The sequence below is a fragment of the Anopheles nili genome, chromosome 3 (genome assembly GCF_943737925.1).
Source record: "Anopheles nili chromosome 3, idAnoNiliSN_F5_01, whole genome shotgun sequence".
NCBI classification, from domain to species: Eukaryota; Metazoa; Arthropoda; class Insecta; order Diptera; family Culicidae; genus Anopheles; species Anopheles nili.
Window position 1 is genome coordinate 63,308,076 of NC_071292.1, and position 13,634 is coordinate 63,321,709.

The 13,634-nt window shown below is 48.7% G+C and overlaps 1 protein-coding gene across 1 annotated transcript in view; it reads right to left on the bottom strand.

The window, feature by feature from the left end:
• LOC128724805 (protein bric-a-brac 1-like) overlaps positions 1-13,634 on the bottom strand; it is a 115,603-nt gene that overhangs the window by 13,916 nt on the left and 88,053 nt on the right. Inside the window, exon 2 of the mRNA XM_053818526.1 lies at positions 11,033-11,090. Within this exon, the coding sequence (XP_053674501.1) occupies positions 11,033-11,090 (58 nt within the window). The remainder of the gene's footprint in view (positions 1-11,032; positions 11,091-13,634) is intronic.

The following is a 13,634-nucleotide window of genomic DNA, read 5'->3' on the forward strand; positions in this document are numbered from 1 at the left end:
AAAAATGAAAGGGGTTTAGATACACCGACCAGCCAAAGGGGCCACGTATTTAAATGAAGGTATTAATAAAAATAAAATAAATAAAAGCATTCACCGCTGGCTTCCATTCGGCCGTGATCAGAAGCCCAGCATGCGGTCAGCTGCTGAGTGCGAAAGAATCCGCGGCCAGCGGTACGCAAAACAATCGCACCCATCTTCAAAGGGAAGCGGAGAATCGAGGGCCGCCGCAGAGTGGGTGGCAACTTGAGATAAATGTTGAAATTTTAGGCAAACAAATTCAAAAACTCCCCAAGCGCCCGATACGGCAAGCGTTATGATATTTGTTCAAGCCGTGCCGATCGCCGCGATATGTTGCGTTCGCAAGCGTCCTGGGCATGAATGCCGTTCCATTTTAATGTGCCGGCTCTCCCGGGTTCCTTTCACTCGTGATCGCGTCCGGCCGGTCGGTCGGTGGAATCGGGCAACGACCACCAGCATCATCATCATCGGCGGGCGATCGATCGTTTCATCGGTGCCACTCCATGGGCGGGCACATGATCAAAGCAGCTCGAACGCTCGAAGCAAAGGCGATCGTGTGGCGATCAAAAGAAAATTTACACCCACCCTCCCCCCATTTGAGAGTGTGTGAGAGGGTGCGCTTTTTAATACATTGGAACCTTCCCGGCCCAAAACCATGACACACCGTGCCCGAACGGAGTGAAAAAAAAACGCATCCCTTTTGATCGAGTGATTCATTCTCGATAATAAACAATCCCACCCGAACAGGTGGATTGTTTTTCCAGCATTTTATTTCCACCCTCCGGTGGGTTGGGGTTTCGTTTGAAACGCTGAAAAAGGTGCGAGTGAAGTATTTTATTGGACCGGGGTTCACCTTCACCGATCAGGGAGGAAGCAAGCGTCTCTCAATGGGGCTGGGCATTGAATCGATGGGCCGCGACAGGTGTTTCGTTTACCGCGAGCACGCCGAATATTTGTTGTGTCGAGATGAAACCCGATGGAGAATTTTCGCCACAAACGGGGCCATGTTAAATGCCATGATAGCAACCGATTCGCATGCCAATGGCTCTCGAATGCCTAGCGGGACTCGAAGCTCGAAGGGGCTTCGAAAGGGTTTTTTGTTGCTCCTTTCTTCAGAATCAACCGCAGCTACAGCCCTCGATTGGTTCTCGATTGTTAGCCAATTGCGGGGGACGGGTTTTAGCTACGGTCGGCTCAATCGATGAGCGTTCGACAAGGTTTAGCGGTTTTAAAAATAGACCCCGAAATCGATTCCGGAATGTGACAAGACTTTTACGATGTGAAGGAAAGAAAAAAAAAGACATGGAGAAATAATGCATTTTACAACGACCGTACAGCAGCTAGTCTAAGTGGCTTCCTGCTACAATATTCACCGCCATTAATTGTGGCAAATGTTTCGATCGCGTGTCCATGTTCATGCCACATGATATGCCACGGGTTCTGGGGACGAAATCCGGGACACGGTTGGAAAATCAATTAAAAGGTTCATATCCTTATGCGCTAATTACATCCCCACCGATCGGTTTGTTTCTAGACGCCTGAACGAAAGCTGGAAACAATCCAACCGGCGGGATTCCTGCGCTTTCGGCAGGCGATTTGTTGGGAAAAAGTTAATTACTTGACAAATGAATCAATCGGCGCATTCGATTGTCGGTAATTACTTGTAGGTCGTCGAACGGTTTTCCCCGGCCAGTCGGTCGGTCGGGCTAAACAATTCATTCCCAGTTTTTCTTCAGTTCAAGAGGCACCCATAAGCGGACTTCGAACGTGGAACAAGGGCTGCGTCGTTTGTCGGCAGTTGGTTGGAATTGAAATAAAAATGAAAAATTACACCCCTGACGCGTGGAAGGTGGGTCAGCCGGTGGTGGACCGGTTCCTTGCAGACGGAGAGCTGCCAGCTTGGCAGTTCCAGACACCGACAGCAGCAGTCGACGGTTGCAGCCGAGCATTCATCACCTTCCGTGCGCTTTGGTTCATTTTAATTTTCATTAATATTTAATTAAAAGTAAATGTAAAAATGGAGCAACGGTAAGGATGTGGAAAGTTGGCAAACAGCAAAAAAAAACAAAAGATCCTTCCTTAAACACACACACACATACAAACGAAGAAATAGTATGCAAAGAAAGTATAAATCTCATCACCGATGAGAGAGGGAGAGAGTCAAACCGGCACTTTGGTGGTGTAAAAGAGTATTAAATAATAAGTACATATAGTTATTACATAGAACAGGCTGAAGCGTCGAAACAATGGAAAAAGGGAAATAAAAATTGCCAGATGAAGTGATGCTGGGGGAATCGTAGAAAGGTTAATCTTGGACACGATAATGGAAAGTGCGAAAGATAAAACGTAAAACTTGGAAGAACAAGAAGAAGAAGAAAAAACAGAACCCCGCTGAATGTAAATAGAGCAACGGTAAGAAGGTAGAAAGAAAGTTAGAAAGTAGATGAAAAAAACCTCGCAGAGGAAACAAGAAATCAAGCGACAAGGAACGGCGGGCAGATTAGCGGAAACGGAGATGGAAGGAATGGTTTTTTTTTTGTTTTATCCCTCTAATTTTTTTTCCACCAGCACCGGAAGAAATCATGAATATTTTCGTCCCTTTGCTCGTCTCCGGCGACAGCCAAAGGGCGACCATTGGCTGATGAACGACGAAAGAAATGCACAAGGCTTAATGTAAATAATTGATTAATGAAAAATGAAAAATTTAAATGAAACGGATGCCGCCCGTGCCGGTTTCTCTTGCGGGGTCACAGTACCAATCTCTGGCGGGTCTTTGGTCAGTTCTGGAAGGGCCCGCCAGAGAAATTGGCCAGTAGGAATACGGACTAATTTCGTTAGGCATTCTTTCAACGCGGTGAAGGTGCCCAATTATTTGTACGTGCGGCACCAAACCACCCTTATTAAGGGGGTTGCTTCTTGGGTGCGTGCGATGCCTACTGCGATGGTGCACGCATACGAACAAAATGCCTGCAAATAGGTTGCAAAGTGCGTGACAGGTCCGTTAATCACAGCAGGCATGGCCGAGGTTGGCCCGATTGAGACATCCTCCCGTGGAGACAGCGAGTGCTGCCGGCGCCACAATGTTTCCAACCCGGCCGTGGCAAAGCAATGGCAACGGTGCCGAACCGAAGATCGGTGCCATTTTTTCCAACAATCTTCTCGTTTTCCGCTTTTCTTTCCCCCCGAACACACCGCTTATCTCTCGTTCTCTATCTCACGCGACAAATGAAAAATGCCTCCCCGACGACGGACGGAACCGCTCCCCCCGTCCGGCTGTGTGAGGGTTAGCGGGTTAATGGTCCGCAGAGCTGACGCGGAAAAGTGAGAAAAAGTTCACCAAACACATGCACATGCACATGCATTCGGCGATGCAGAACATACCCTTACGAAGTCTTGTTACACCTTGAACAATACGAGAAATAACAGAAACACGCCGGCTAACCGGCGAGCATGCAACTAACGGGATGCTGGGCAAGGTGAGGTGGAGGCGGAAGGAGCTGAAGGGAACCAAAACGGTCCCCAGCAGAAGGAAACAATCTTCAGAGCCTCAACGAAGCCCAGACGAGTCAACAAAACTGCACCACGAGCACCGGGGACCGAGGACGGGCGCAATCGAGTGGGGTGGAACCGGTGAAACGAGATGAAAGTAATTTTGAAATGACAATTGATGGAAGGGAAAGCGATACAGGACCGGCGAGTGGGTCAGCGCAGTGGGTGTGTGTGTGGGGGTGTGGGGAATGAATGTAAATAATTACTCTGCCGCGTGTTACATCAAAGTTAAAGAAACTCCGAACGTTATGGCAAGCGAAAGGGGGTGTGCGAAAGGCAACGGGAGGTGGGTGGCGCGGAAGTGGAGGAAGACAAAGTGACAAAAGAAAAATTAAAAATAAAAGAGCGAGACGGCACGAGACTTACGGTGCTGACTTACGGCAGGGCCGGAAAAGCCTAGGCAACACACAGTGAGCACAAAGAGCGAGGCGTGTAAAATGTGAACGAAATGGTGTAAGTGAAAAAAGGCACCACCCCCCTCCCCCCCTCTGTCTACTCCTTCCTGCCTTCCTCTTCTTGTCCGTCCCGCTGCACTCCCCCACAAACTGCAGTCTAATCGGCGGGAGATCACGGCGAGGACAGACCGAGATGCGGATTCGACGGGAGGAGGAAAATCTCGTGGAAAAAGTCCACCATGGGCCAAGAAAAAGGTTGCCGCACTGGGGGTGGGTGGGTGGGTGGGCGGGTGGTTTAGGTGAGGGTGGAAAACTGAGAAGGCCAAAAATAACCGTCGGTCTATGGCGCGCGAATGCAGGAAGACGCTGGAGCCGGGACTCGCGCTCGGATGAAAAATATTACCCACTCGCTTGGGAGCTCCAGCCTCCTCTCAGACACCCCCCTGCCACCCCCTTCATCGTTTGGTGGGGGTGGAAGGGATGAGGTAAGTGAGAACAAAAAGATAAACACGTGGGCTGGTCATTGTTGGCCCTGGGCTGGGAAGCGGAGGGCTGGTTGTAAAAGCGAGGCTGGAAGAAAAGGAAACGAACACAACGCCGGGGAAAAAAGTCGAGTTATGAAAAAAAACGCGGAGAGAGAGAGAGAGAGAGAGAGAGATAAATGAAGAATCCAAAACGGTCGCATACGAGGCTGAGGGGGTGGCGTTTTGAACGGGTTTGGAGGCGAACAAGTGTAAAATTTATATACACGGGACGCGCGGAGTTCCGTGAGTGTGTGCATGTGTGCGTGTGTGTATGCGCGAACGCGGCTTTGTGTTATTTACGTGAAACAAACGGAATCGACGCGCCGCCGCCCGGTCCCGGACAATGGCAGCTCATGGGAAGACGACGTCGAGGACAAGGACGAGGACGAGGACAACGGCGGTTCTGTTCCTTCTCTCACCCTCCTGGGGTGGCAACCCCCCCCCGCCCCTCATTTAGAGAGGATGCATTGGAGGATGGACGGGGGTTTGTTTACAAGAAATCATTTCGAACCGCGAGCAAACGAGAAAGCCGCAAAAACGAAACGGCGGGCTACATAAAAGGAAAATGATGAAAAATATATTACAAATATATATATACATCACCGCGCGAGGAGGTCGACCGAGGAGGATGGCCTGGGAACGGAAGGGTGGAATTTTCCTTGCCTTCCGGTCGGAGGCCCTCAGTGGAAGCGTGTTATTGCCTTGGAAGAGAGTTGCATTTTCTTATACACGCTGCATTGCGGACAAAAAGAAGCTCGTGTTATCCTGAATCGATTGCGATCGTCAGGCGTGAGGTGGTTGCAATTGCACTCAAAAAAAAAGGAAACATCCAACCGGTGCAATAAATGTAACATTTGTGTCAATAAATCGGTGTCCCATCACCGTCGACCGTCACAGCTGTCGGTGGGACGTTTGATTTTTCGCGCCCACTTTTACCGGCTGCGATGCTGGCGGATAATTTGTCATTAAACGTCACCGTAATTAAGCCCCACCCGAACGCAGTTAACGCATCGGAGTGAACGGGACACAGCTCCATCAGGAAGTCTGCACTGAAGTGACAAAATGCAAACACAACCTTGGGTCTGGGGGGGGGTTAGCGAACGTGTTGGGGGTAGGATAAATCACTTCGCAAATTTAATTTATATCATTTTCCAGCTCATTTGCATTCCAAATTGGATGTTTATTTCATTTATCGCAACCGGCGCGACGTGGCAAACCCCGAGCGGCGAGATGCACCGGGTTCCGGTTGCATTGGCTGTGCATCGGTTGTGCATTGAAATAAAACTAATCACTATAATTCTGCTCCAATTGCCGTACGGCGATCGTTCGCGGGAAGGCAGCGTTTTTACAACGCCTTTAAATAAGTGTAAAGCGTAATATGGCTGCTCGGAAGCAATCTCCCAACAAGCTGTTTGCCTCGTGTTGCATCCTTTCGAATGTCATGCTTTATACGGCACAATCAACCGATGCTGAGCCAAGCCGTTCCAAGGTCAAAAATAGTTCCAGCCACCTAATCACGGCAGCAATTGATCACAGCAAGCGGAAGAAGAAGCGGAAAAAAGTACCCATCCAAGATGGCGAGCAGGAAGCAATGGGCATGGGCAAAAAACTGCATGTATAAAAATATAATAAATACCCCATCCCCATCTTGGCGAGATATGCTTTGTGTTTGTAGCTGTGAAGCCCATGTATGTGTGCAAATGGTGGAAAGGGCACCCGCGAAATGAGCCGAGCACAAACTCAATCAATAAATTAAACATAATGAAACCGGGCTACGCGGAATTGCGATACCGATACAATGTACCCGCGCCATCACCACGTTGCCAACCATCGTCGTCGTCGTCATCATCATCACCGTCATCATCATCATCATCAGCGCAGCATCGCATTGCACGGGGCTACTTGGATGGGCGCAGGAATGCGAGCATCGGAGAGCGAGGAAGGTAATTTTTTCATCCCCTTCGCTTCCGTGCTCAAGAGGGATGCTTTTGCGCGTGGCCGTTTTTTTCTTTTTTGCTATTTTTTTTGTTCACTCTCGCGCCTCCCCCCACGGCGCACGTAATATTATATATTGTTTTGCATGAAAAGCTTCCGGGTGCCGGTGGGGCTGCGAAGGCTGCGCGCGAACTAGACGCGGCGGGGGAGTTTGTCCTAATTTTTATTTTCTTCCCCCCCGGTCTTGTTTTGGGGCGGTTTTTGCTACCGTTGTTGTTGATGATGATGGTGGTGGTGGTGGTGGTGGTGAACTTTTGGGTCATTTCGGTAGCACGGCTTCAACCTGCAGGTTTGCAGCTCGCGCGGAGACGGCAGTGAGATTTGTTTTATTTTATTTTATTTTCCCACTCACGTTCATTCTTTTCCTTTCTCTCTCTCTCTCTCTCTCTCTCTCTCTCTCTCTCTCTATCGTCTCGATTTTCCACGGGTGGATTTAAAAATTGAATCGAAGCATCAACGGCAAATGGCGGCACGGTGGTGAAAGATTTCATGGCCAAGAAGAAGGCGGGAAAAACCCCTCGGACCGGGACGGGTAATTGTAATAAGCGTAGGGATGAAAAATGGAACCACGAAGAGGGCGCGGATGACGGAAATGCCCGAAAGGAATGCTTTTCCGCCTTTCCCTTTTTCCTCCACCCCCCCGACGACTCCGTGGGTGGAAGAAAAAATTCTAATTAATCAAATATTTATTGCAAGTCCTCGGTGGCGTTTTTTTTATTATAATATTTCAACCTGCCCCCTCTTGGTTGGCTGCCCGCGTCTCTGGGCCGTTGCTTACACTGCCCGAGGCATTAATTTGGCGTCCGTCGCTTGCCGCCTGCCAGTTCCTACCGGTCGTACGTACTTTAATTGTTCCCCCGTTCGGGTTCGGGAGGGCGAAAATTAAGAACCAGCGAAAGAAACACCCGTCGCGCTGGGTGAGGCGGCGCTGAGTTCCGCTGCAAGCTGGCAAGAGGGGCGTGAGTTTCCGCGAATGGGTCGCGGAAAAATCGAAAATCATCTACACCCGCGAGATGGTAAATGAGTTTTGAGTTTTTCTGTTGTTGCCCAATGGAACTGGCGCATTATTTTTTTTTGTTTTATTGCACTCCGTAGGGCGAAGGTGGTTTTTTTTTGGTAGAAATTTATGGTACGGAACAAAGAAGGAACGAAAGGGAAATGGAATTTGTAGAAAAAGATGCAAAAAATAATACGTAAGTCAGAAGCAAAAGTTGTGTTATTTAACGAATGTTTCATTCCAATGCCCGTATTATATGTTTTTTTTTCTCTCTCGCTCAATTGAGAAGGTTTTCACCGTTTGGAAAAAAGGGCCCCTTCGCAATTAATTATTGCTATTGTTGGCACAATGCGAGCCACTTGTTGGGTGGGTTTTGTAGCAAAACACATTTCCACACATTTATGCCCACCCAGTTCAGCCCGTGGAAAACGGATGGTTTTTGAGTAATGCAATTGATTGAAATTGTTCACACCAAACAACGAAACATAAACACCACCCTGGAATTGGTTTCATCTCGTGAGGGGAAATTAACGATACATTTATGCCGAAAACAAATTCGTGCCACTAACAAGTGGATGGAATTGCACGATTCGCAATGGGGTTTATTTGTGCAACATTGTTGCGAATTTCTTTTTTCACGCACAAGAAACAAATTCCAATCAATCGATACGAACAGCCTGTATGAAGATCTCATACTGAGCAAAAAGAAAAAAAACAGGTCTCTGAAACGACGCAACGAACCGACAAACTGGACATCCTGGTGGAAAACGAAAAAGGACACAACCAGGACAAGAAAAAAGACACCGTGTCGCTGCTCGTGAGAAGAGCAAAGCTTCTAAAACAGAGTTTACTAAACGAACCGTACGCTAGACGCACGCCTTTCGGTTGGGAGACATTTTATTCCCAGCGACAGCGGGTGCGTTTTTTTTTTCGTGTGGCACGTCGTTGGCATCCACCAAAACGACACAGAAAAACACACCCCCACCCCCACCCAGATGGGGTGCAGTAAAAGGAGCAAAAATAAAAACACACCAGCAAACTGAAAGATGCAAATATGTGCAAAAGGTTTTACAATTTTCCGGCTCCAGGCTCCCCTATGCTGGCGTGCATTTTTTTTTGTGTGCTGTCAATGCTGCTGCTGTTGTTGATGCTGCTGTTCGCTCTCATCTCGGGATTACGCACACGCCCGCAGATGCGTCTCGGGTGCATCGAGGAGCAGCAGTAACGAAACAAAAAATCTCTTTTCCACCAACGACGAGCAGAGCCGCGGGATGATCGAGGTTGGCCATGGCAGAACCACCACCGAGCCACGCCTGGGTTGATGGGATTTAAAGTGAAGCTGGGTAACAACAACAACAGCAAAAAAAAACACCCGGATCCCCTATTTACACGTTACGTCATTTCAATCGGAAAAGAAAGGCCTACTACGCCCGTTACGGCGTTCGTTGGCAGGCTGTAAGTGAAATGTGTCCGTTCGACGGGTTTTCGGAGAGTGTTACCCCGTGACGCTGGGGCCACGGTCCTTTGGTGTTTGCCTCCCTTTTTTTTCTGTTTCATCCCCGGTCCCAGCCGGCAGTGCATATGGTGCAGCCATGTCATGTAACCTTGCCCGGGATTTTGTGCGTCGACGGTGGTGGTGCCGACGAAAAACGCACCAAAACGGTGGTGCGAGCGTTCTTGCGAACGGGCGGTGCGTAAGGAAGTAGCAATTAAGATGCAACGTACCGGAAGGATGCACATAATGGAAGTACAAAGCGGGCCCACGGTGGTGTTTCCGTGCAGCTGGTTGTACGTTGTCGCACGTCGGTTTTTGCGGCGAAAGGAAGATTAGTTCGGACCGGCGCTGTCCGTGTTCATTGAAGGATGTCAAACAGGGTGTGCTCTCGGGGGCGTGAGCAAAAAAAAAACACGTGCACGCGTCCGGCTTTGGAGGTCCTTTTGGGCCCTTGGAAAGGACTTTCCCATATCGCCATGTTGGCACGCCACATGAGCCTCGATTGGCGGACGAGATCGAACGTGAGCGCAGTAGGCGCTGGCTGGAAAATGCGGCCGACATTTTCGTTTTTGCCGGGTTTTCGGAAATGGGCATTTTTCCTCTCAAGATTTGCAAACTAAAACCGACCGAACTGATGGCAGGAAGCTCACCAATATCGTACTCAAAACAAAAAAAAAAGGATACCCTTTGGCGTTCATCCGCCAGCCTGATCAATCACGGGCGGGCGTTTTCCTTTCGCCCTCTTTTTTTTGTGCACAAACGAACGCAGACGTAAAAGAAGCATTTACCGCGGGCGTGTTTCCTTTACATCGATTACTTCGGGACAGCCGGCTCGATATCTATCATCCGTGCGCCACCGGTATGTACCACCGTCCCGTTTGGTTGGGTGCAAACGAAAGCACCGTCCGCTCGTCCTTTTTCCCACCCGGACAGGAGCGAGCAGGCGGGGGGCAAAAAATGCTGACCCGCAGGAACTTCACCCGTCCTTCCTAGCGGGAGGGCTGGTTGGAAAATATCGGCGAGTTTCCCTGCCGACGAGGCGACGGAATGGAAATAAAAATAGAGCAAAAATTATTTGAAATATATCTACAAGAGGCCTTGCCTGTAACAAAGGGGTAGCTGTAAAGTGCTGTTGGGTAAAAAATCTAAAAACACACACACACACACACACACACACAAGTACACAGCAACACGGCCGCTTTCCATCGTCCTGAGGACAGAAAACCGCGGACGGTTCGCGGATCCAACAAGACCGTACCAACCGCACCGTTTCGCGACTTTATTTCCACCGGCCTGGCAACCCAAGGCATGGGTTGGGTTGGGCTGGGTGGCGTGGGAGGAGTGCGGGTGGAGGGGAATTGCAAAAATATAGATTTTTTAATTAAATCCACTGCCGCGATTCCTGTGCGCGCGCGTCCGCAGCCACAGCCACAGCAGATGCACATAAAGACAAAGACACTCGTGCTCGATACATGCTCAAGCATACATTGAAAGCCTCGGCCTTGCGCGAAAGGACGAACGCAAGGACGAACCTGCGGTGCAGCGTGTGCAGGACCTGTGGGAGCATGGTCGAGGACGCGGCGCGGCATTGGCTAGTTTGGTCTTGGTAGTGGTGCGATTAACGTTGCCTACCGGTACATCTTCCGAAGGCCAGGGAAGGCCTCTGATCATTTTTGTGCGAGGTGCAGACTGAACGAACCCTTGCACCGGTGTGGGTGGTTGGGCATGGGCGAGAGGGATGGGACCAAATTTGATGATGTTTGGATTACGGAGTGCAGCTACGGACATTCGCTGTTCCGTACCGGTGAGGCTTTCTCCTTGTAATTCGTTTCAATGAGTTTTTGGTTCATTGGATTGCGAACTTTATCAAGTTGAGCCGCACATTTTTACAACCAAAATGTGTGTTTCATAGTCGAGTGGGAACCACCGAAATGAGAAGTAACTGTTCACAACTTTAGAAGTGATTTCCACAAACAAGTCATACAGTAAATATCGATTAGAGAGTGATTCAGATTGGAATATTTGAGTTTCAATTTTCTAACAGCATTGTGTAACTTACCAGCGATTGATGAAGTAGAAGCTCCTAGCCATGCCTGGGAGTTTTCCAATAGTTTAGCCTGCAAAATTCATGAGAGATGTTGTTAATTTAAAAAAAATGTATTAAAAACACAGTTTTTATTAATACAGCATTCAAATTTACTTATTATGTTTCGATTTGTACTGCTACGAACGAAATAAAAAACGTCTCACAAAATGAAATAAATTGCTTCTTCTATATATTGACCTAAAATTGCCGTTCACCACCAACCAGCAACGTGTTAGGCGCCTCACATTCATCCATGACGCGCCAGCGGAAAACCCCGTGCACTCGAACCCGTTAATGCGCGTTAATAAATAATAAAATAATCCCAAATAAGTATCATCATAAACATCGCACAATCTTGCGAGAGACAATTCCTTCCTGCCGTGGGCTCCTTGGATCCGCTCACCGAAAAGCAGCACGAAAACAATCGAAAGAAGACGAAGAGCACGAAAAAGAAACGGCCTACTCTTTTATCAAATTGTTCTACACCGTTCCGTGAGCCATTTGGCTCTTTTTCACCGGGATCTAGCCCACAGGATCTAGCCCACAGGATCCCGTGGCTGCCGGCCAGGATGCAGATTTGGGCGGCTTCGGACAATCGCACCAAAACATTATTATTATCGTGCGCATCGTTTCGCAACGCGCGCGTTTGCGTTCCAGAAGCTACACACTCTTCGAACAGTCGCCTCCGCGTGGTTTTGTGCCTTTCGCTCAATTTGACCCGTTGCCAATTTATCTTCGATCCCATGATTTATCGTCCCAATCGTCCAACGGCTATCGCAAGGAGCGCAAGGAGACTCGATGCAACATAACGGGCGAGAGATTGAAGCCAAACAAAAAAGAATAACCAGAGAAGCACTCGAAACAAACCAACTCCACCGGCAGCTTTGGTGGGGGTTTCTTCGCTCGCAACGGAGTAAATTACCGGTTTCCGAAGTGCGGGTCCGTATAATTTGCTGTCCCCGTGTTTAGCACCGAAAGTAAAAGGACTCGGTGGCCCGCGGGAAATTGGTGCATTCCGACGGCGGAAACAATACGGCTAATGCGGTGTGAATGGTACCATTTGTGCATGCCCGGTTTCGCCCTGAAGTTTTCCCCTTTTTTTGTTGCTCTTCGTCCACCCGGATTGTCAATTCCATCGATCGTTGGATCTTATTTTGGATCATTTGTTTATTTGGCACCTTTTTTTTTCGCTGCGTTCGTTTGCTTTGTCCGGAATCGGCCACTTCCACGGGGGCTGTGATGATGTCATGTTGTGGGCATTGTTGGGTGGAAATGTTTGAGCCGAATTATATTTGCAATTCTTGGTCCGCTCGCTCCACTCGAGCAGGAGCGGAGGTCGTCCTCAGGAGGTTGGATTGTCATTAAAAAACAAAGCATAAAAACAAAAACACATGGCCCACAAAAATACAGGAAATAAAAATCCACTGCCACTGCTGCAGGAGGGTAACGCCTTCTCGTTCGATTGTGACAGCGAATTTATGCCCCCTTTTTCGCGGAATGTGCAATGCGGAAAGCGAGAAGAAAAGCCACCGGGCACGGGTGCATAAAATATAGTGCAGTTCCAGCCGGCAGCGGGAATGGGCCACGGGAATGCGAACGGGAATGCGAATATAATATTATATTTTATTCGTTCGCATTCGTTTCCATCCTCCACTCCGTTTGGGCAGCATTTTTCGGGCCAATCTCTCGACGACGGCGGGTTTTTGCTTGTGCGCTTGCGTTTCGCCCCGGTGACCGGTACGTTAGGTACAATTAAACAAAAAAAAAAAAAGAAAAAGGAAGCAATAATGTATGCGGGATCAGTTTCGGGTTCCTTTATCGACGCGATTGGTCGAGCTGGCTGTATGGGAAAAAAGGGGGGCTATTTTTTATTTACTGTCCTGCGAAAGTGCCCCAAAGTGCGCCGGTGCTTGGAGCTGGCCCGTTGCAGCTCTCGGATCAAATTTATAAAAATCAAATTAAACCCAGCTCAGAGCCAAGGCCACGCAAAGCCAGCATAATTATCGAATGGTCACCAAACAAACACCATCATTACAACGGCGGCCAAATGGCGGTCCAAATGGGTTTCAGCTGGCTGGCAGGAGAAATGGGCCGGCTTGGGCTCCCTCAAGGAGCTGCGGAGTTCGTTTCATTACAATTTATTCGTTTCCCTACACCCAGCGGGCCACGTGTTGTTTTAACAGGAGCGCCCTCTAGCAGCACGGTGCATGCAAAATGCATTCTACTCCGGTTCGAAATATATTTCTCGTTCCGTAATTGCTGGGTTTGAGTGCTTGCTGTCATGAAATGGCAATAAATTACCACGTTTCTACATTGAATTGTTGTGCACTGTTTTTCTTGCTGTGCATATATTTTTCTGTGCCGCTTCCCGGCCCGTTGCTGCTCTGCTGGCCACCATACCAGCAGCATGTTATTTAAGATGGTAATGAAATTTGTTTGAAAAAGCGTTTTTAATATTACACCGGCGCTTGTACGAAATTGGCGGAACAATTAGCTCGTGACACGCTTGCCACTAATTTTCAACGAATGCAGGCACTTCGACGAGCGAGCGAGTGAGTTGAGAATTTGTACTTCC